This window comes from Pistacia vera, unplaced genomic scaffold (genome assembly GCF_008641045.1).
Source record: "Pistacia vera cultivar Batoury unplaced genomic scaffold, PisVer_v2 Contig4, whole genome shotgun sequence".
NCBI classification, from domain to species: Eukaryota; Viridiplantae; Streptophyta; class Magnoliopsida; order Sapindales; family Anacardiaceae; genus Pistacia; species Pistacia vera.
Window position 1 is genome coordinate 452,629 of NW_022196223.1, and position 24,679 is coordinate 477,307.

General features: G+C 39.2%; 2 protein-coding genes across 2 annotated transcripts; one reads left to right on the top strand and one right to left on the bottom strand.

Moving 5' to 3' along the window:
* Positions 1-13,023: 13,023 nt before the first annotated feature.
* On the bottom strand, positions 13,024-14,034 carry LOC116141486 (zinc finger BED domain-containing protein DAYSLEEPER-like). Its single transcript, XM_031426992.1, has 2 exons — positions 13,284-14,034; positions 13,024-13,166 (listed from the first exon to the last, which is right to left on the bottom strand). The coding sequence occupies exons 1-2, from the start codon at positions 14,032-14,034 to the stop codon at positions 13,024-13,026; spliced, it is 894 nt and encodes a 297-aa protein (XP_031282852.1).
* Positions 14,035-20,449: 6,415 nt separating this feature from the next.
* LOC116141487 (putative disease resistance protein At3g14460) lies at positions 20,450-24,390 on the top strand. The gene is made up of 3 exons (XM_031426993.1): positions 20,450-23,738; positions 23,993-24,132; positions 24,211-24,390. The coding sequence occupies exon 1, from the start codon at positions 20,450-20,452 to the stop codon at positions 23,558-23,560; it is 3,111 nt and encodes a 1,036-aa protein (XP_031282853.1). The 3' UTR covers positions 23,561-23,738; positions 23,993-24,132; positions 24,211-24,390.
* Positions 24,391-24,679: the final 289 nt, after the last annotated feature.

A 24,679-nucleotide genomic window follows, 5' to 3' on the forward strand; every position in this document is an offset into this window, starting at 1 on the left:
CCAATGGAGTGTCCATGGTTTGCATTTGTCCATGTTGTACTTATGCAAAATTTGAGTTGCATACCTCTTTTGATTAACAAATATCCCAAGGTGACTTTGGTGGATTCCATCCCAAGAAAGTAGGACATCTCCCCTAGATCAGTCATCTCAAATTCCTATGCATGGCTGATTTGAAATCATTAAGTTGATTTGAACTGCTCCCCATGATGAGTAGGTCATCAACATAAAGTGAAATATGGTACACATTTTCCAACCTCCTAACATATAATGTGTGCTCATTAGCACTCCTTGCATAACCCAAACTCATCAAATACTCATTGATTCTTGCTGTACAGCTCTTGGAGCTGTTTCAGCCATATAAGGCCTTTTCAGCAAATACACCTTATGCTCCTGCCCTTCCACTTCATATCCCTCCGGTTGCTCCCAAAAATTTCCTCATTGAGCCAACCATTTAGGAATGCTGACTTGACGTCTAGTTGGTAGATTCTCCACTCAAATTGGGAGCCAATGCAAGAGAATCCTTATAGTATCAGTCTACCACCGGTGCAAAGGTATCCGAAAAATCACACCATATTGTTGAACAAAACCTTAACAACTAGTCTTGCTTTATGTTTATACACTGAACCATCAGGCCTTAGCTTCCTTTTAAAAATCCATTTTACTTGGATCACTCTCCTGGTTTTTGGTCTGTGAACTAACTCCCAAGTTCCATTCTTTTCAATCATGTTTATCTCCTCCTGCATTGCATTCCTCCAGACTTCGGTTTGGCGCCCTCCCTAAAGTTTGCAGGTTCAATCATGGCTGCATTACATCTCTCATAAACCTCAGTCAAGGACCTTGTTCCCCTGATTGGAAAATCATCATCCAAGTGCTCTTCTAGAATGTCAAACACTACACTAGGGCATCTGCAATCTACTCTTTCTGTCCATCAGCTTCATTTTTCTCCCAGTTCCAGGTCCCTTTTTCATCCACCCTCACATCCCTTGTGATGTGTATCTTCTTGGCTGCAGGATCATATACTCTATAGGCTTTGGACTGCTCACTGTATCCTATAAAAACTCCTGTCAAAGCCTTCTCATCAGTTTGCTTTTTTTAGCTGGGATGAGAGCATAACACACACTCCAAAGATCTTCAAATTTCTAACCGAGGGTTTCATTCCATACCAAGCTATAGGGTGTTTGATTCGTCAAGGATTTAGGAGGGAGTCTATTAAGCAAATAGACCCCTGTATTTACAGCTTCTGCCCAAAATGATTTAGGCAGCCTCTTCTCAGCAACCATGCACCTTGCCATCTCCATTACAGTCCTATTCTTCCTCTCACTAACTCCATTTTGTGGAGTATAGGGACAACTGAATTGGTGAATAATTCCAGCCTCCCTGCAGATTTTTTCAAATTCATTGGAAGTATATCACTCCATTATCACTTCTAACATTCTTATGCTTAACCTGATTGCCTTTCAACTTGTACTTTAAACCTCTCAAACACCACTGCAACTTCACTCTTTAATTTCAAAAGAACAACCCAGGCACAATCTGGGAATAATCATCAATGAAGAGGATAAAATACTTGCTTCCATTTAAGGATGGTATTTGCATAGGTCCACACACATCCGTATGGACAAGTTGCAGCTTTTGACTAGCTCTCCAGGCCTTGTTTACAGGGAAGGGAAGTCTGCTCATCTTGCCAAGTTGACAAGTAGAACAAATGGTTTTGCTTTCACCAATTTCGGGCAGATCACAGACCAATTCTTTGGTTTGAGTTTCCCTAAGGCTATGGTAGTTTACGTGGCCTAATCTCTTATGCCATAAGTCAGTCTCATCTAAACTCACAACATGTGTTTCTATGTCAGGTTTTTTCAGCCTAATGGGAAAACTTTTTCCCATCATCCTAACCTTCATTAATTCATTCCCTTCACTGTCCATGACTGTACAAAACTGATCCTGGAAGTGCAGGGCATATTTTCTCTCCATCATTTGACCAACACTCAAGAGATTATGACTTAAACTAGGCACATACAAGACATTGGAAATGAGTTTGATACCTGATTTTGTTTGTACAGCAACATCTCCTCACCCTTTCACAGATACAAATTCAACATTACCAACATTAACCTTGGAATGGTAAGACTTGTCCAAATTAACAAAGTCTTCCAAGTTTGCAGTCATGAGATTTGTGCAACCACTATCTATAAGCCAATCATCATTTTGAGCTTGAACAACACTGCATGAGGCCACAAACAACTGCTCTGGATCTGAGTTTGGATACTGGTCCTCCACAATCTGAGCTTGCAGTGTTGACTGAGTTGGTTTGCTTTTGCATACCTTTTCAATGTGACCATATTGCTTGCATGATCTACACTGAACATTAGGCCTAAACCAGCACCTCTTTTCACTATGCCCCTTCTTCTTGCAGTGAGCACATGGTGGAAATTCTTTCCCTCCAGTAGGTTTATTCCACTGGTTTCCCATTCTCTCCTTTCCTTTCTTTTCTCCCGCAGGTCTCTTGCTTCCACCCTGGCCTGGTTTACCTTTGAATCCAGCCACCATTGCACCTTCAGTAGTGTCCTCTTGCCTCAACAATCTCCTTTGTTCTTGAGCTTGCAGGGCATACACCAAATCAGTAAGGGTGATTTGTGTCAAATCCTTAGAATCCTCAAGTGAGGATATCTTAGATTCAAACCTTTCGAGTAGGCTAACAAGAACCTTTTCAACTATCCTTTTCTCTGTCATCTCCTCTCCCATTAATCTGATTTTGTTTACCACATTCATCAACCTATCCACATACTCTTTTATGGTATNAATTTACTCTAACATGGTTGTTTGAATGTGTTCTAATATATACCTTGTACGGCATTAATCAGAGGGGTCGAAATTTTGCTTATAAATTGAAACTAAATAGATGTATTAATCTGTATGATGTTTTATGTAATTGGTGATCACATTGTTCTCATTGGTACCTAACAGTTGAGTTTTAAATAATTTTTATTATTTCATTGCCTTAATTGGTTACCATCTTCAATTCTAATTTGCAGATGTGGAGTTTAATACCGGCCTTCATTAGGTCACAACTGGCTCAGCTCTCAAATGTCCATCTCTGTTCTTGAAGTGCGAAAGGAAGTAGACCAACTGATGAATGCTGAATCGAAACTTAAGTGGGCTTACTGGCATTGACGTGTAAACATGCGTAAATGAAGTTTTCATCTCTGCCCTTGAACTGAACTGCTTTTTCACCTCATTGATTCTTTGAACTATTGTGGCTGAAAGGTAACCAAAAGAAACTTGTGAACATATTCAAATTCTGATATTTGCAACATAATTAATGTGTTGGTTCTTGGAAGAGAAGTCCAAATGTAAAGGATGAATATTTGCAATGAAGGAGACGGCAAAAAAGCCACTTCTTTGTCTATATATTTCATTCATAAAACAGAGTCATTTATACAGACTTTTTAACACTGTATTACCTACTGCAATATAATAAACCTATTACAAATCAACTTTAGCAGAAAACATGCACCTAACCAAGTCTAAGTCTCAACTAAACAAGACACAAAATCTGCATTTAAATGGCTAAATATCTGCTCCACAACCACTGCAAACTTAACAAAATAAACATGAGCTGAAACTTTGGCTCCAAAACATATTTGAATATCCACCCGAGAGGTTGTCCCATTTCCCATCATAATGATATCAGACAAAACTACTAGGTTTTTCTTCAGATTATCAGTTCGTCTCATTGATGAGGTGGACCTTAAAAGAGGTTCCTGATAGCAGAGGCATCATTTTTTTTCCTTTGAGGTCTTGTCTCTTCTGCCACATTCTTCCTTAACTCATGTAAGCATATTGTGATAACCCATGGCCCTTGTCATTTCTCTGTTTCAGCAGCCAAATTGGTATTATTTCTGATATCGAAGGGGTAAATTTGACAGGAAAATGAAAGTGGATATTTCGGCCAACAGAAATCCTACCTTATGGAATCATGATTCTCTTGCCATGTTATGATTTTATAGTTTCAAAGGACAGTTGAGGAAGAACAGAGCGTCTATGGCATGTGACTTTTGAGTTAGTGAAGATTTGCTCAAGATCAAGCTTGTGGTGAGTGTTGATGGATGATGCTGTGCTGGAAGTATGTTTTGCTGAAACTAAAAGTTTGAAGCTGGTTTTGCAGCAACCAAAGGAACGTGCATGCTACTGTTTTGAGTGCAGTAGTTTAAGCTTTATTTGTCAACTTGTGTGTTAATTTTGAATTTGATGACTCAGCTAATTTTCTCAAGTTGTAATGTAGTAGTTAGATGTGTGTGGATTAGCTGAGATTATGTTAAAGGTCTATTGACAGTGGTTGTAACAGTAAACCAAAAGCATGTTATATGCAGGTTTTGTTGGATAATAAATTTGAATCAGTTTCTCTTATGTTCTTCTTTTCTTTGTACATCCGGCATTTGCTTAAACACTAACATGATATCAGAGCTGCATTAACAAACCATCATCTAATAATCTCACTCAAAAAACACAACCTGAATCACCATCAAACTTCCACCTTCTGCAAGAACAACACTGTCCAGAAAAACTACAGCCTGGTTTTGCATGGCAACTCAGTCGGCCTCCTTCTCACCTCCAGTGTTCAATGGGGACCAGTATCACATCTGGGCTGTTAGAATGAAAGCCTACCTAAGAGGGCAAGGGCTGTGGCAGTATGTGGAAGAGGAGAAACAGCCACCGCAGCTTGGTCCAAACCCAACCTTTAATCAAATGAGGATGTATGAGGAGGAGATGTCCAAAGCTCCAAGAGCTCTTTCTCACATTCACTCTACAGTAACAGACCTTGTATTTACAAGGATAATGGCGTGTGAAACTGCAAAGGAAGCTTGGGATAGATTGAGGGAGGAGTTCATGGGAAGTGATACAACCTAAAATATGCAAGTTATGAACCTGCGGAGAGAGTTCGAAATGCTAAGAATGCAGGAGGTAGAGAAGGTTAAAGAGTATGTAGACAGGCTTATGAGTGTGGTGAACAAGATTAGATTGTTGGGAGTTGAGATGAGTGACAAGATGATAGTTGAGAAAGTGTTAGTCAGCCTGCCGGAAAGATTTGAGTCCAAGATATCTTCCTTAGAAGATTCAAAGGACCTCTCCCAAATCAGCCTCACCGAATTGGTTCATGCCCCGCAGGCCCAAGAACAGAGAAGGTTGATGAGGCAAGAGGACTCCAATGAAGGTGCAATGATGGCTGCTCAAAAGGGACTGAATGTGCAAGGAAGCAATAGGAAATATGCTGGAGATAAGAGAGGAATAGAGAGAACTAGTGGACAATGGGGAAAACCGAGTGGAGGAAGGAATTATCCACCATGTTCCCACTGCAAAAAGAAGGGACATTCAGACAGTAAGTGCTAGTTCAGACCTGGGATCCAATGCAGGGGGTGCAAACAGTTCAGGCACATTGAAAAAGTGTGCAAGAACAAAAGTGCACAGCCATCACAGCAAGCACAAAGTGCAACAGACCAGCAACAGAACAGTGAACCCAAGCAGCTGTTTGTAGCTTCATGCTACTCCATGCAGACCACCAGTGATGTTTGGCTAATAGATAGTGGTTGTACTAACCATATGGCAGCAAAACTGGAGAATTTTGTCAGGATGGACAGAACATACAGCTCCAAGGTCAAGTGTTGGACCAGTCGTTATGGTCACAAAATTAAACCTAAATACCGTAGTTAGTGGTAAGCAGGGTCGAATCCACAGAGAGCAAGACTAACAACCTAATGTATATTTGAGTTAACGAAAGAGAAATTGGCAAAATGATTGATTAAAACTAAGGAAACTAATTACTTGCAGGAAATTAAAAGCATTAAATAAATTGCTAACTAAAACACAATATTAAAAGCATTGTCGCTACGAGTTAAGTATGACTCAAGACCAACTCTCACAATTCCTCTCCTCGCTCTTCAATTTCCTAATCCTACAAGGCTAGACAAATCAATAGAATGGCTTCCGGCAAGCTAGGTATAATCTATCCTGTCTCCCCGTCGTCTTAGTTACAGATCGATTAGTTAAAGACTATCATCGACTAACCAAAAAACGCTAAACCCTTAAACACCACTAGTTGGTACAACGTTAATAAGTACAACCTATCAACCTGTATCATCCAATCAGCTAATTACACAACAAATGCATTCCTAGTAGAAATGATATTAAACGCTACTACAACTTGATTGCAATCAGTACCGAAGCAATTTAAAGTCATAATCAACATTCAATAATCTCAAACCGACATTCAATTACGTGAAAAGTTATATATCAATAAACGTTCCCAATGGACATTATCGATTCAACACGTCGAGCATCAGAATAATATTAAAGCATCGCAAACAAACTGAAACGAAAACAAATATAATCTGAATACAGGAAACTTAACCAAATGTCCAACATTCCGGGCTCATCCAACTAGTCGAGAGCTGATGAGGAGATCAATGGAGTCAATTTTGATCTCGCCTACACCGTAACAGACAACCAAGAACTCAACCGCTCATGGTGGTGATGACAGAGGCTGAAACAGTGAAAACAAAGCTGATCATGGTGAAGATGAGGTAACCAACAGCGATATGATGCAAAGAAGGGGCGAAAATGACCCACGGACAGCCCGGAATACGAACAGCCGCACTCGCCGAAAAACTTTAATTTTTCGACGGGTTTTTCAGAAAACGGTGGTGGAAATGGGATCCGAAGGTACCGATGGAAAGCTCTGGTGATGGGGAGTTCAGATCAGTCCTGGGGAGGTGAGAAGTCGCCGGAAATGAGCAGGATCTGGGCTGGAAGATGAAGAGGCGCGGCGGCAAAATAGAGGATTCCGGCGGTTTTTGCGGCGGCTGAAGCTTGGAAATGCTATATTCGGCTGTGGGGAAGGGAGATCGACTCTTAGGGAGCTGAAACGTCGTCGAAAAATGGCCAAATCTGGTCGGGAAGACGAAACGTCGTGGTGGGAAGATGAAGCTCACGATGGCGTGCGTGTTTCACGGTGGTGATGAAGGGATGATGGTGACCGGAGCAAGGGGAAGCCGAAACATCGCCGGAAAAGGAGATGAAGGGTCGCCGGAGCTTGATCAGAGAAGGTGAAGCATTTTGGTGGGCGGTAGCCACCCGATCTGCGAACTTGCACTGCAGTTTTATACAACATTTGGCAAATTTTCATTTGGTCCTTGCACAATTGAAACATGACAATCAGCCCCTTGAAACATGACAGTGCAAAATGGTGAGTATGTGGAGGCAAAAGGGATTGGAGATGTGGCAGTCCAAACTCAAGCAGGTACCAAAATCATTTCAAATGTTTTATTTGTCCCTGAAATTGCACAAAATATGTTAAGTTAGGTCAAATGTTAGAGAAGAATTACACTTTACATTTTCAAAATCATGCTTGTGTAATAAAGGATTGTGAGGGAAATGAATTGATGAGTGTTAGGATGCTGGGAAAAAGCTTCCCAGTAGAGTGGAAAAAACCAGTAAATTCAGTGTTAACCAGCAAGGTTGATGAGTCTGAGTTATGGCATAAAAGCCTTGGCCACTTTCACACTTGGGAATTAAAGAACTCAAGACAAGAGATATGGTGTTGGATTTGCCCAAAATAGGAGAAAAAGTCCTTATGCACAGCCTGCCAACTTGGAAAACTTAGCAGGCCATCATTCCCTTTGGATCAAGCCTGGAGAGCAAGTCACAAGTTGCAATTGATCCACACGGATGTGTGTGGTCCTATGAAGAATGAATCTTTAAATGGCAGCAGGTACTTTGTACTCTTCATTGATGATTACTCAAGGGTGGCTTGGGTGTGTTTTCTGAAGCAGAAAAATAAGGTTGCTACTGTGTTTAAGAAATTCAAGTTGTTGCTGGAGAATGAAGCTGGAACCTTGATCAAAACCGTAAGAAGTGACAATGGGACAAAGTACACCTCAACTGAATTCAGCACAATCTGCAGTGCAGTTGGAATTCAGCAGCAGTTTACAACACCATACACCCCTTAGCAGAATGGTGTTTGTAAGAGAAGAAATCGAACAATTATGGAAATGGCTAGGTGCATGATGGCAGAGAAGAACCTTCCTAAAGTGTTTTGGGCTGAAGCTGTTAATACAGTAGTTTTTCTCCTTAATAGGCTGCCCACCAAAGTAGTCAAACATCAAACACCAATTGAGGCATGGAGCGGAGTCAAACCAGCTGTAGGGAGCTTGAGAGTATTTGGAAGTATAGCCTATGTAATTATCCCAGCAAGCAAAAGATCCAAATTGGATGATAAGGCTGAAATTGGGATACTTATAGGTTACAGCAGCAACTCTAAAGCTTATAGAGTTTACATCCCTGGGTCAAAGAATATTGTAATTACAAAAGACATAAAGGTTGATGAAGGTGGAGTTTGGAACTGGGAAGAAAAGAGAGTTGACGTGCAGGCTGAATCAAGACAAGAAAAGATAAATGAGGGGCTGATCCAAGAGGCAGATTCAGATGAGGAAGAAGAACATGCTATTAGAGGGACAAGATCACTGGCTGATGTGTATGAAAGGTGCAATGTGGTAATGGTGGAACCAAGATGTTATCTTGAAGCTACAAAATCTGAATTGTGGAGGGTTGCAATGCAGGAGAAGCTCAGCATGATTGATAAAAACCAAACCTGGAAATTGGTACCAAGACCTGAAAATGGGAAAGTAATTCAGGTGAAATGGATTTTCAAACTGAAAATCAATCCAGATGGCTCAATCTACAAGCATAAAGCAAGGCTAGTGGTGAAGGGCTTTGCACAGCAACCAAGTATTGATTTTTCAGAAACTTTTGCCCCGGTAGCTAGGCAAGACACAATCAGGCTGCTGTTAGCACTTGCAGCTCAGTTTAACTGGAAAATCTTCTAGCTGGATGTCAAGTCTACATTCCTAAATGGGTGGATTTCAGAAGAGATTTTTGTGGAGCAACAGGAAGGCTACAAGGTTGAGGGCCAAGAGGATCATGTGTATCTGCTGAGAAAAGCTTTGTATGGCTTGAAGCAGGCCCCTAGAGCCTGGTACAGCCGGATAAATGACCACTTGTGCAGCCTTGGTTACACCAGAAGTCCTAATGAACACACTCTCTACATTAGGAAAACTGGCAGAGGATTGGCTGTAGTTTCTCTCTATGTTGATGACTTATTGGTAACTGGAAGCAATCTTGAAGAATTGGACCAGTTTAATCAGCCATGCAGACTGAGTTTGAAATGACAGATTTGGGATTGATGAAATATTTCCTAGGCGTGGAGATAAGTCAGAATGCAGGTGAGATTTTTGTGTGCCAACAGAGGTATGCAACGAAGCTTCTCATGAGGTTTGGAATGGAGAATTGTAAACCAGTGGATACCCCACTGGTTCCCAACTTGAAATTAAGCAAAACTGATGGTGCAGAGAGGGTAGATGAAGGGAAATACAAAAGCTTAGTTGGAAGTTTACTGTATTACACAGCCACCAGACCTAACCTTATGTTCACTGCAAGTTATCTCTCAAGGTTTATGAGCAACCCAAGTGAACTGCACTTTAAGGCTGCAAAACGTGTGCTGAGGTATGTTAAAGGAACCAGCATGTTAGGCATTTGTTTTAGGAAAGCTGAAAGTCTAAAATTGTTAGGGTATTCTGATAGTGACTGCGGTGGATACCTGGATGTTGCTAGAAGCACCTTTGCTTATGTTTTTTATCTGAATAAGGGTGCAATATGCTGGTTGTCAAGGAAGCAGGAGACTGTGGCACAATCTACTGCTGAAGCTGAATATGTCTCTACTGCAACAGCAGTGAACCAGGCGGTGTGGCTTAGGAAGATGCTGGTTGATTTGCATCAAGTGCAAGATGGTCCTACATTAATCTTGTGTGATAACCAGTCGGTAGTGGCAATGGCAAAGAACCCTGTACTCCATGCCAGATCTAAGCATATCAAGATTAAGTATCATGATGTTAGGGAAGCTAAACAGTGTGGAGAAGTGAGCTTAGTGCACTGCAGAGGGGAAGATCAAGTTGTTGACATTATGACAAAGGCATTGTGCAAATTCAAGTTTGAAGCCTTAAGATTAGAACTTGGTGTTTCCAGCCAAAGCATCAAGGAGGAGTGTTGATGGATGATGCTGTGCTAGAAGTATGTTTTGCTGGAACTAAAAGTTTGAAGCTGGTTTTGCAGTAACCAAAGGAACGTGCATGCTGCTGTTTTGAGTGCAGTAGTTTAAGCTTTATTTGTCAACTTGTGTTAATTTTGAATTTGATGACTCAGCTAATTTTCTCAAGTTGTAATGTAGTAGTTAGATGTGTGTGGATTAGTTGAGATTATGTAAAAGGTCTACTGACAGTGGTTGTAACAGTAAGCCAAAAGCATGTTATATGCAGGTTTTGTTGGATAATGAATTTGAATCAGTTTCTCTTCTGTTCTCCTTTTCTTTGCACATCCGACATTTGCTTAAACACTAACAGTGAGAATCCTTGTTCCTTCTCTCCTTCCACAGACTTGTTTATGACGTTTTCCCTGGATATTAACTTAATTTGTCATTCTCTTTTAATTAGGGCGAAAACCAAGACTTCTAGTAGAAACAGCAACTACGAGAGGACTAGTATGCTGAATCGGACAATTTTCGAGGCTCCCTAGTCTGGTTATGTTCCACCCTTTCCTACAACAGCATTGGTTTAAAGATATCTGAAACTCCAAAAAGAAAGGGACCCTTCTCAAGTGAATGTCTGCTTATGCAGTTAGACAATGCCTCTAACTTCTAGTTGAGGTGATTTCTAATGACAATGTCTTGTAAAATGAACCAGTTGAGGTGAAGGGTTTCGCATCTCTATCTTGCATTAGGCTGTTGGTCAAATTCTAATCTCTAATCATCGGCAAATTCTAAAAAAATTGTACTCTACTGATCCTACTTTTGCTTTATAGAATTTTTTTGATGTTCTTCTTCTACGAGTTAGCCTCTACTATTGGCATTGTGAAGCGGCAAGAAACAACCTTTTGAAGGTACATGAAATTTTGAAGATACATAACCTTTTGATAATAGACATACCCAATTAGGAAAAAGTCTCACAGGTGTTAGCTCTGCTTCATATAAAAAAGACTCTAACTAGAACTCAAATCACACATAGTTTGTCTGAGGGCTTAGGTTAATGCCCTAAAACTTCAAACATTGATGTGTCAGGTAATATTTAAGGTGCTACTTCTAACTTCAAAACAGACAAGAAAATCACCACAAAGTCTTCAAGTGGCAGTGGGGGAATCAAGGTCTTATGTTTTGCCAAAAAGTGAGCATAAAGTTGTTGGTCATCTTTGGAAGCTTTGTAGACGTGGATGGAGTTTCATTCTGCTCCTTGTAGAACCTTTTCATAAGAGTTTTTTTTCTGCATTTCTACTCAATGAAATAGTGCTGAATGAGTACTCTGTAATTACATCAGTATTTCTATTATTACAAGACAATAACATGTCTCACTTTTGATTTAATTCTCTTGAACTCATATGGCATCTATATAATGCGATTGTGAGTATTATTATTGATCAAAATATGTCATTTCTCCAACAATACCAAGTAAATAATTGGTAAATTAAAGTTGTGTTTGACAAAATCAAATCTTCAGCTGTGAGCATCGTATTATCCAATCCAATACCGATAGCTGCAGGACGGCTGGAATTAAGAAAAACAAATTTCTTTTTCGCATTAGTCAATCATTTCGTGATCTAACAAGTAAACAATTATAAAATAATAATAAGGATAATCATGAAGTCTTTATCAATTCCTAATCTACAACAACAACTCAACAAATCTAAGATTTTTTTTTTCCTTGCACAAGGTTAACACTAGGTTCTGATCAAATAATTTGTTACTTCATGTTCTTGAGTCATGTGATCAAAAGTCCACACGGTTTTAGTTTTAATTTATAAAAATAAAGACTAAGGGTAGTTATAGAGTGAGACAAGGTTAATTAATTTTATTATTGTTATGCAACGGAAACATAAACTCTAACTCTAGCTATTGAATATAATAATAACAAGTAGTAAAGCATAAATAAATAGCCAAAACATTACTTAGGAATGAAAAGTGGGAAACTTTTGGGGCCTATCAAAGACTCTGCATTCTCCGGTAAAAGTGAACTTCGATATTTATTGAGCACTTTGCTACCAATACTAAAACTGGACTGCGAAGCAACAGTCGTTATTGGTATACTCATCACATCACGGGCCATCATCGAAAGTATTGGGTATCGATCACTATTTTTCTTCCAATGGTCCAGGATATCCAAATTGCAAAATTTGATGCAATCAAACCTTGCCTCTCCCAAATAAGTATCCAATTCCGACTTCTTAGTAGCACTAAAGTCACTCTTATAGTAGTCAAATTTTTGCACCATTTAAATACAAAATTACAAGAATATAAAATAAAGAAAACCTTATTAATCATTTAACTATAAAAATATTTAGGGAGTATTGACTTACACAAATATCATCTCCAATGATATTAGGATCACTAGCTTGCACGCAAGGATCGCTGGGAACCACATTGCCACTTAGACCCTCATAAGCAGCAAAAAGCCTATACAACTCCTGCTTGACCAACTCCAACTTTCTTGTTGCAACTACTAGGCCATCAACTTTTTTGTAACAAAACTCAACAAACTTAAATTTGAAACGTGGGTCCAAAATTGCTGCAATTGCTAACACAACAGTGTAAGAATCCCAATATTTGTCAAATTTTCCTTTCATTTGACTTGCCATGGTACTAAGAACTTCATCCTCATTTTCCATCTCTTCGTATAAACGCACTTGAATTCTCCACACATTTCTGAGATACAAGTTTGTTGTCAGGTATTGGGAACCCGAAAAAAAAGTAGTGATCTCATAAAATGGTTGCAAGAACTTGCAAATGCTCAACCCCCCATCTCATTCTTCATCTAAAGGACAACTTTTATAATTGGGATCTATCAGTGCCAAATGAACAAACACATGATGGTATATTAACGCACTTTCAAGCATTAAATAAGTGGAATTCCATCTCGTGGGAACATCCATTCACGATCCTTTTGAGCTTATCACACCAATTTTTTGAACAAGTTCTCCAAACTTGATTCTTTTAGCCTCACTTCCTTTAACATATTTCACACTTTCACGAATTTTATGCAAAGCCACGCTACTCATCTTTAACCTTTCTTGGACTATGAGATTCAAGATATGTGCAAAACATCGCACATGAAAAAAAGAACCATCACATAATAAAACATTTTGCACACAAAGTTGACTCCTTAAAATGTCTTCCATTTTATCATTGTTACTTGCATTGTCTAATGTAAGAGAGAAGACTTTCTTTTCAATCCCCCAATCTTTTAAGAAATCATACACTATGTCTGACAAAAGAGCCCCTGAGTGTGGAGGAGGAATATGGCAAAAATTCAGAATTCTACTTTGTAACTCCCAGTTCTCATCAACATAGTGAGCCGTTAAAGAAATATACCCATCAGTAGTACAAGAACTCCAAATATCATAAGTCAAGCATATTCTACCTGAAACCCTCTCTAAAACAAGCTTAATCTTTTCCTTCTCCCTGTAATATATCTTTAAGCAATCTGCCTTAGCGGTGTTCCTAATATAATGCTTAACTTCATGATTCAAATACATGTGGACATCCCTAATTCCTTCATGCTCCACTATTGAATATGGGTAGTTATGTTTTATGATTCCTATTGCCATCTTCTCACGATAAATTTCTTGAGAAATCTTCATATGTCTCAATTTAGTATCACAATCCATCATCATTAGATCTACACTACTAGTAATGGTACGTTTAGGACAACATTCCATATGACGCCTCATATTCTCAGTCCCATGACTGGAACTACCATGTGCATATGACTTACCACAAATCATACACTTTACCCTCACCTCCCCATTATCTTCTGTAGATGTTGTAAATTGACCCCAAGCATCTGAAACTTTACGTCTTTTTGGACAAACAGTACTACCAGTAGAAGGAAGTTGACCTACGACTACATTACGACCCGTTCCTAAATCTATAGACTCCTCCATACCAAGCCAATCTAAAGGACACAACAAAGTACTTACATTTAAATTAATTAACCAATCATAATTCATAATAATCCAAAGAAAATAAAAACACTCCCATATATTTTACAAGCAAACCAGCCCTACCAAATGACTGGATTTTTCCAACTCAACAATCAACACCCCTCAACTCAAATAAGTATAACCAATCATAATTCATAACAATTCATCCAAAAAAAAAATTATAATGTGATATATGCTGTGAAATTGTGAATCATCATTATTTCTGTAAATTACAAAAGAAGAATAAAAGGAATTATCTTATTACTATTTTAAAATATGTAAATATAAAAAATTTATTTACAAAACTTTTTAAGCCTCCCTCACGTCACATTTAAGCTGTCAATTTTCAACATCCTAATTGGCTGGTGTGAGTGTTTTTTTTTTTTTTTTAATTTAATAACAACTTCCACCCTGATTCCATGCTTTATAAAATTATAAGTTTAATAACAAATCTATTAAAAAACACCCTACCTGTCGTGCTGCTGCTGCCCTGATGTTGCTTGCCATCGTGCTGCTACTGCCGTGAGAGAAGAGATCTGCTACTGTCGTGAGACAAGAGATTTGCTGCTGCCGTGAGACAAGAGATCTGCTGCTGCCGTAAGAGAAAGAGCTATGCTGTAGTGAGAGAATGAGCAGCCGACTGCCGTGAGAGAATGAGCTGCCACCTTCCTTGAATGAGCTGCCGTGGAGCTACTGTGAGAGTGAGAAAGTGAGGGAGTGGAGGTGGAGCTGCTGTGAGAGGAGTGGTCATGGCTGGAGCTGCTGTGAGAGGAATGGTTGTGCGTGAATGAGCTGTCGTGGAGCTACTATGAGAGTGAGAAAGTGAGGGAGTGGAAGTGGAGCTGCTATGAGAGGAGGGTTGGAGCTGCTGTGAGACCAATGGTCATGCGTGAATGAGCTGCCGTGGAGCTGCTGTGAGAGTGAGAAAGTGAGGGGGTGGAGGTGGAGCTGCTATGAGAGGAGTGGTCGTGGCTGGAGCTGCTGTGAGACCAATGGTCGTGCGTGAATGAGCTGCCGTGGAGGTGGAGTTGTTGTGGCCTGTGTGTGAGAGAATGAGGGCTGCGTTTTTGTTTTTTTTCACTGATAGTGATAAGTTTTGGTTTAGATTAGGGTTTGAGAGTGAGAGTTTGAGTGAAAAGTTTTTTATTTAATTTTTTTTTTTAAATTTCAAATTTGCAGGTCTGCGGGTAGTACCCGGTCCATCCGCAAAAGTCACGGGCGGGCCAGGTATGGGTCAGATTCTCACAGGTGGAAGTATGTGTTACTCGTACCCGCCCATTGGGTACGGGTACCTGTTGACCTGCGGGTACACCCGCCCGTTTGCTAGGTCTATTTGTGACCCCTCCATTGTTTCTTGGGAATTTTTCTGGTGCGTATTTAATCATTTCAACACTTACTACTACCTAGGGCTATTATTGATTTGTTGGTTAGCTATTGATTATAATAATTTGTGGAGCTTGGTTATTGGGAACTTTGTTTACCAAGCCAATTAAGTAAGGCATAAATGGCATCATTGCTTGAGGATTCATCGTCTGAGGCATCACCGTCCGTAGCACCACCATCCGCGCCAGTAACAATGATAATGGTTTCAAATGCAAAAATTGATGTTGAAAAATTTGATGGCCAAAATAATTTAGGCTTGTGGCAGAGCGAGGTAATGGATAGCGTGTATCAGCAGGATCTAGATATTTTTCTGGATATCTATGAGAAAGACTGGGTGAGGTTGAATGTAAAAGCGTGTGGGATGATTCGCTCATGTCTTTGTAGAGAGCAGAAATATCCATTCATGAAAGAGACGTCTACCAATAAGTTATGGAAGGCGCTGGAAAACAAATACATGAAGAGAAGTAATGAGAATCGGCTCGATTTGATGAAAAGATTGTTTTGTCTTCAGTTGAGACCAGGTATGAATATCAATAGCCATATTGATACATTTAACAGATTAATTGCTGATTTGTTAAATTTGGATGAAACATTCAAAGATGAACATAAGGCTATGTTGTTAATTGGATCTCTTCCAGATGAGTTGGACTATCTTAGTATTACACTTCTTCATGGGAAAGAAAAATTGTCCTTTGAAGAAGTTTGTTCTGCTCTGTCCAATCATGAAATTCAGAAGAAGGATCAGAAGGAGAATAGAGATGAGTCAGCAGAAGCTCTTGTAGCAAGAGGGCGGAGTCAAAATCAGAGTCGTAAGAAGGAGAGAAGAGGAAGATCTCGTTCAAAGGAAACTTAATAGGGATCAATGTGCCTTTTGTCGTCAATTCCTGAATGAGTTTCTAGACGGCCGTCCAAAAATGTTGGACGGTCATCCATTTATGAAAGTCTTCTATCGTGTCCTACGTAGCGACGTCCGTCTCAGGTGCTACGTATTTTGGTGCAAATTTTTGGTACCAATTTCCAGTGTCTATAGCATTGCTGCCACACTAAAGATACAAAATTAAAAAAATTTCCATAATGAAAAACTTGGGCCCGTTTGATAGAGAATTTAAAGAGCAAATGACTTTTTCCCCCCAAGTTTTGGCCTAATGAGACTTTCCCACCCCGTCAAGTTTCCAAATGACACTTTTCCCACTCATCAAGTTGCAAAACGACACTTTTCCCACCCATCGTTATGTTTCGTTAGGAAAATTCATTATGTAACATGATAAAATAGTGTAAAGAGCAAAACACCCTTCTCCCTTATTCTCTTCTTTTCTTCTCTCTTTCGCCACCTCTGATTCTAGTGACCGGGAAATCAATCCCACACAGCCACAAACATTTCTAATCTGGCGACTGGAAAAACAATCACACACAACCACAAGCACTTCTAAACCAACTTCACTAGTCAATTTCCAACGCAACAATTCCAAACAATTACACCCAAATCATCAATCAAGCAAAAAAAAACCCTAGGAAATGAGGTAGTGATCGGCGGTGTTCGATGGGCAAACGAAATCGGGTTTGTTGAGGGTTTTAGAGAGGAAGTGTCGATGGTGCGTTTGGTGGTGTCGAGGTTTGTTTTCAATGATGGGATCGGTCGAAAAATCTTGGGGCACACAAAACAAGCCAAGCATGGTGAGCAACGAACGGCGGGCTAAACAATTGTGGGGAGGTAGGGGTTTTGATGAGGGAGGTGAAGGGAGTATTTTGGTGGAGTTGAGGGAGGTCAACGACACCAAAAACAGGCCAATTTGACCTGGACCGCGGCGTGAAGGTTGGGTTTTTTCCATGGTAAACAGCTTAATTTCGGCCAATTTTTGGACAATTAGGCTGGGCTAAGGCTCAAAGGATGAAGAAGTGAAGATCTCTGTCGGTTTTGGTGAACCAGTCGAAATCGGCTTGAAACAACTAGCGGTAGTGGCGGCGGCACTGTAGCAGTTTGAAAGGACTTAAGTTTATATAGGGGTAAAATGGCATAATTACCCTTTAACTTTTTTTCGAATTTACCACCTTATCCTTCTTTAATTAAGCTTAATGGAAGAATATTAACATGGGTTGGTAAAGTGTCATTTTGAAACTTGGTAGATGGGACAGTCTCATCGGTCCAAACCTTGGGTGAGAAAAAGTCCATACACGGTTTGAATTAATTAGTGTAAACAGATTATGAACAAAGACGAAACTGTGATCAAAAGTCCATACGCGGTTTTAATTAGTTATTATTTAGAGGAAGAATCAAACAAGCTCATCAGATTAATTGAACCAAATTAAATAAACACCACCTACTATTCACATTTATTAATGTAAAGAGTTGTCTTGATTTGCTTGGCTTCATATGACTTAACTTTTATATATTTTCCAATTCACGAAGACTAAAAATGGAGTCATTCTTTATTATTTTTCTTCAAACTAACCTTAGATGACTTATGAACCTTCTTTGTGTGAAACAATCATATAAAATTTAATATCATCACCATTTCCTTACAACAGCTTTTTTATACAGGATTAGGGGAGTAATTACTCTCATTTGACTATCAAAAATAGAAGATAATAGAAAAAACTCTATAAAATTACTCTCAAACTTTCTGCACTTAATTTCTCCGGTTTTGAGGTACGTACATTAAATGTGTTTATCTTTGTGATGAATTTATGTTTCTTAGCAACTTAATTCTTATTTCTTTAAATTTAGAGATAGCCAGATAAGAATTTCATAATCCTGTCACTTCTGAGATCTTTCTGGCGGATTATTTTTGTTTAAACTTTGTGTTTGTACTTAAAAATTAGATAAATCATATTACTCAGAAATAGAATTTCGTTAAATCAGTACTTAAAAACTATAACATGAAAAACGTTTTTCCTCCTTTCTAAACATTATTATATACATTCTATTTATGAATTCAATTTCTATTTATTTTTATTTGTGACACTGAGATCGGGGGTCTATTTATTTTTATGAATTCTTGAGAGTTTGACAATCATGTGAAGCTCCGCTAGCTTCAATAGTAATAATATTTTAAGGACAATCTGTCAAATTTTTTAGGTATTTCTATTTATTTTTCTTTAACTTTGTGCTTTGCTTAAAAATTAGATAAATCATATTACTCAGGAATATAATTTCGTTAAATCAGTACTTAAAAACTATAGAGAGAACGACTTACACGTACCCAAGGTTTATCGTAATGACAAGTTGGTACCCAAAAGGTTTTGAAATGATAAATAGGTACTTTCCGTCATGTTCTGTTAGTGATTTCTGTTTATTACTGTTTATTCATAGTGAAAATACTAAAATTCCCTTAAAAGTTTGAATTTTAGTTTTTTATAAGTTTAAAAATTTCTAAAAACCCCCTAAGTTTACAAATTTAACTAAATACCCCAATATATAAAAATTTTGTAAAATAACAAAAACACCCCCGTTACCCGCAGTGCCAGATTCCGGCCACCACCGCCGGAATCAGACCGGAAAGTTGCGTTACGACACAGACACGTAGGATCTGTGTCGTAACGCGTCGAACTGGCCTTTTCCGGCCAGATCCGTGGCTGATCTGGCCGGAAAAGGCCAGATCTACGGTTAGATCTGGCCGTCGACGCCGCAAAACTCCATCTGCGGCGTCGACGGCCAAATCTGGCAGTAGATCTGGCCTTTTCCGGCCAGATCAGCCACGGATCTAGCCGGAAAAGGCCAGATCTGGCTGCTGCTTCGACGGCCAGATTTTGCCTTTTCTGGCCAGATCCGTGGCGGATCTGACCGGAAAAGGCCAGATCGGCACGTTACGACACAGATCCGACTGATCTGTGTCGTAATGCAGTTTTTCGGCCAGATTCCGGCGATGGTGGCCGGAATCTGGCCAGTGGGGTGGTGGGGGTGTTTTTGTCATTTGACAAACTTTTTATATATGGGGGTGTTTAATTAAATTAGCAAACCTAGGGGGCTTTTTAGAAATTTTTAAATTTATAAAAAACTAAAATTGAAACTTTGAAGGGCATTTTAGTCTTTTCACTATTAATAAACAAAAATCACTAACAGAACATGATGGAAGGTACCTATTTGTCGTTTCAAAACCTTTTAGATACCAACTTGTCGTTACGGTAAATCTTGGGTATGCACAAGTCGTTCGGCCAAAACTATAAGGAAATCAGATGATTGTAAGGTCTACTTCTGTTGCGCCCAGAAATTGATGGTACATCATTGTTGTGTTTTATGTTTTTATTTTCGAAAATGAATTTGGTTGCAGTAAAACAATTAAATCTATATGAATTTCGCTGGTGTTGTAAGTTTATTTGACAGTTTTGTCGATATTGTCATCTCTCTTGCCAGTTGCTTCTTTCTGACAACCCGTTCTTTTCTTTCAAAGACTAAACCAGAATCATGGCAGTGGGAGAAGTCATTCTGGGTGCGTTGCTGCCGGTAATTTTCGACAGATTGGCGGATCGCAGGTTGCTGTCCTTTCTACGTAATAATGGGATACGTTCAGCGATAAAGCAGTGGGAGGAAAAGTTATCGATAATTCAAGCGGTACTTAACGACGCAGAAGAGAAGCAACTAACCAACCCGGCAGTGAAAATCTGGTTGAATGATCTAAAAGACTTGGCTTATGATATAGAAGATATTCTGGATAAATATGCCACTCAACTTGCAGAGCGCCAATTGATGACTACAGACCAACCCAGGAACAGCTTTACTGGTTTTTTCTCTTCTTTGATGTCCAACCGTCGCATGAAGTCGCAGATAAAAGTGATGACAGGCCGTTTGAAAGATCTGTGTGAACAAAGAGATTGTCTTGGGTTGAAAGAAATTGCTGGAGGGACATCAACTGCTGTACCACAAAGACGAAGAACCACATCTTTGCAACATGAACCTGCTGTTATTGGTAGAGATGCTGATAAAGCTAAAATACTTGAAATGATGTTGAAGGATAAACCAAGTGATGCCAACTTTCGTGTAATACCCATTGTCGGAATGGGAGGAATTGGCAAAACAACACTTGCTCGCCAAGTGTTCAATGACGAGGCAGTGAAAGATTTTGACCCAAAAGTATGGGTTTCTGTTTCTGATCATGACCATTTTGATGTTCAAAAGATCAGCAAGATCATTTTGGCGGAGATAACTTCCGAGTCTTCCGATGTGGAGACTCTTAACCAACTACAAGTTAAACTGAGATCTCTACTAGCTGGCAAAAAATTCTTGCTTGTACTGGATGATGTCTGGAATGAAGATTATGATAAGTGGGAAAACCTAAAAGCTCCCTTCATGGCAGGAGCACCAGGGAGTAGGATAATTGTTACAACACGCAACCTCAAAGTTGTGTCAACAATGACTGGATCCTTTGAAAGTCATAATGTGAAGCTCTTATCAGAAGAGGAGTGTTGGTCCCTGTTCGCCAAACTTGCATTCGAGAATAAAGATATTGCCAAATTTACAAATTTGGAATATATTCGTCAAAAAGTTGCCTCGAAGTGCAATGGCTTACCCTTGGCTGCTAGGACTCTTGGTGGCCTTCTACGTTCTGAGCCAAGAGAAAGTAAGTGGGAAAATATTTTAGACAGTAACATATGGGAAGATGCATTGTACTCAAGTAAGCAGAGTGAGATTCCTGCGGCGTTAAAACTAAGCTACCACTATCTTCCTTCCCATCTAAAAAGATGTTTTGCATATTGTGCAATCTTTCCAAAGAATCATGAATTCGAAGAGGAGGAGCTTGTCCTTTTGTGGATGGCAGAAGGTCTAATTCAAAAGTTAGAAGACAATATGGAATTGGAAGATGTAGGTGGTGAATATTTTCAAGATCTGCTATCAAGATCACTTTTTCAGAAATCAAGCAACACGGACAGTTCTACTTATGTAATGCATGATCTTGTTAATGATCTGGCAAAATGGGCTTCTGGAGATACAAGTTTTAGATTGGAGGATGAATTGAGGATCAACAACCAAGAAGTATTAAAAAAGATTCGCTACTTGTCTTCCGTGCCTGGTGGCCCTCGTCGGTATAATGTGGGAACTAAATTTGAAGCACTCCATGCAGCTGTGAACTTGAGGACTATCTTTGAACTCCATGGTGCATCTCGTATACACTTTCTAGAACTTTTGCCAAAATTCAAAAAATTGAGGGTGTTGTCTCTATTGAATGTTAATGAAGTTAATTTACCAGATACAATTGGAGATTTGAAACATTTGAGGTACCTCAAGCTTTCAGACTCTATGATTACACGCCTACCTAAGTCAATAAATTCATTAATCAACTTAGAGGTTTTGGTTTTGCAGCTACCAGCTTGTGGATTTTTCAAAAGATTACCTCCTATGGGAAATTTGATCAATCTACGCCATCTTAATATCCCAAGAGGAATTTTAAAAAAGATGCCATTGGGAATGGAAAATTGGAAGAATCTTCGAACATTATCTGAATTTGTCGTGGCCAAAGATAGTGGATCTGGTTTGGAGGTTTTAAATAACTTCAAGTTTCTTCGTGGAAAGCTTCATATTTCGGAATTAAAAAATGCAACCTCATTTTCGCCAGAAGCAATATTATGTGATAAGGAGAAGTTAGACGAGTTATGGCTAGAATGGTATTGTGATCTTAGGCGATATTGTGGCAATGGTGATGAAGACTGTCAAAGTGAGGAAGTACAGAAAAATGTACTTGATAAATTAAGACCTCACAAAAATCTAAAAAAGCTCCGCATCAGTGGATATGGTGGCACACAGTTTCCAGATTGGCTTGGAAATTTATCATTGTCTTTAACTTCCTTGGAGACGCTTGAGATTGATGACTGTGACAAATTGCAACGTCTGTTTTATGATAGAGAAGTGGGCACTTCATCTTCCTCTTCTTCACGGATGGACACTCAGCACTTTAATCTGAAGATCACCAATTGCCCATCTCTCATGAGTTTATCATCAACAGGTCAGTTACCTAAGACGCTTGAGCACCTTGGAAGTTTAGAAATTTACGATTGTGATTCTTTGACATGCATTGTGAGAGGTCAGCTTCCTTCATCTCTGAGAAAGCTATCGGTAGATAGTTGTTACAAATTGAAGTGTTTGTTGGATGATACAGAAGATGTTGGCACTTCTTCTCTATCTTCTTCTTCAGTGATGCACAGAGAGATCATTGACAACACAAGAATATCTCAGCTAGAAGACTTGGACATCAGGAGTTGCTCATCTCTCGCTTGTTTATCATCGAAAGGTCTGTCGCTTACTAAACTTAAGCACCTCAAAATTGAAAGTTGCCCAAATCTCCCCATCTTATTGTTAGAAGACCAACCAACTGAAGCACCTGAATACCCCATTGTTCCTTCCTGTGAAAAATTAGAGCTAATAGCAAAGAGGTTCCATAAAAACATGGCTCTCCAAGATATTTGTATGAGCTATTGTTATAATCTTAGATCATTACCAGAGGGTTTACACAATCTTAATTGTCTTCGTAAGATTCTCATAAGTAACTGTCATAGTCTTTTGTCCTTCCCTGATGAAAGGCTTCCTAGCACAATACGAGAAGTCTGTATAACAGAGTGTCAGAATCTTAAAGCTCTCCCCAATGGCATCCACACCCTCAACTCTCTTCAAGAATTGTACATATCCGGTTGTCCAAGAATAACATTTCCAGAAGAAGGTCTCCCCACCAGCCTCACATCACTTACAGTTGCAGGTCCGAATATCTGTAAGCCACTGATGGAGTGGGGATTGCAGAAGCTCACCTCACTTAAATACCTCGGGATTGGCTGGGGATTGAACAAGCCCTTTCTTACCTCTCACTCGACTAATGAAGGCTCAGATGCAGAATCTTTTCCTGGAGAATGGATGTTCCCGCCCTCTTTAACAAAGCTGTTCATTTTTGAATTCCCAAAGTTAAAATACCTATCTTCCCAAGCTTTTCAAAATCTCACCTCTCTTCAACATTTAGAGATCTCTGGTTGCCCATATCTGACATCCTTTCCAGAGGAGGGCCTCCCATCCTCACTTTTGAAATTAATGATTTTTTACTGTGATCGGTTAAAAAAGAGTGTAAGAAGGAAGAAGGACAAAGAGTGGTCGAAGATTGCCCATATCCCTGAAATCCGTATTTCGTAAACATGTAGAAAAGGGAGGAAGAACAAGCTCTATGAAGTCTCATAATCCAAAGAATTAGCTCTTGAGGTATCTGAAGTTGAACACCTAAATCCTGTTTACTTTTACAATTAACAGCTAGGTATTTATTGTGTTCCTCATGCAGAATCATCTGAACTCCCAACTCCAATCAATCACCATGGTAAACAGGATCATACTCTCTCCCTCAGATTGCTTCTTCTTTTACTTGATTATCAAATTGCTTGACATTTTAATCCTCTGTTTTTCTTTGGTTAAAGTAAAAGTTATCCCTAACTTATATTATTGTTTTTCTTTAGCTCACTAAAAACATTGTATTAGAATATGTTGATATGTAAGTTGGCAAGTCAATATAAATTATTTCCTCTCATCTCTTGAACACACAATGTTAAATTGTTGTATTTTCTGATTCCGAAGGAACAAAATAAGAGGAAGAAAACTTCCACATATCATTGTCGATGCAGTACTACTACCGATTGAAACAGTCGAGGCAAAACAGAACATCTATGGCATGTGACTTCGAGTTGTTGAAGATTTGTCCAAGAGTCAAGTTTGTGGTGAGAATCCTTATTCCTTCTCTCCTTGTGCCGATTTTTCTATTATCTTTTCCCTGAATGTCTCTCTTTTTTATTTAGGGCGAAAACCAAGACTCATATGAGTAACTGCTAATACGAGAGAGCTAATAATACTGAATTGTACAATTTCTGAGGAAGGTTTTTCATGTGTGTTTGTGTGCCACCTTGGTTGGAAGATGATGGGGATTGTTGAGATGGAATTGAATTGTGGTTTCTACCCAAACTGTCAGAGAGGGAAGTACCCCCAAGTGCTTGTAAATTGTAATAACAATTTTTGCTGTCTTCTGTTACAAATGAATTAGTTTTCTTTAGCTTCATCATATTTCATGCTTTCTTAGTTTCAATCTTGCATCAAATCTTTCGCAAATTATGAAACATACGTGGATTTTTGTTTTATAACCATACAAATTAGCAGCGGTAATTGGTGCTATGAAGCCAGAGTGATTCGGCTGGTGAGATGAGGAGATGGTAACAGGAATGCCAAACATGAGGGTGCAGACTTAAATGAGATTTTTGCCCGACTAAAGTC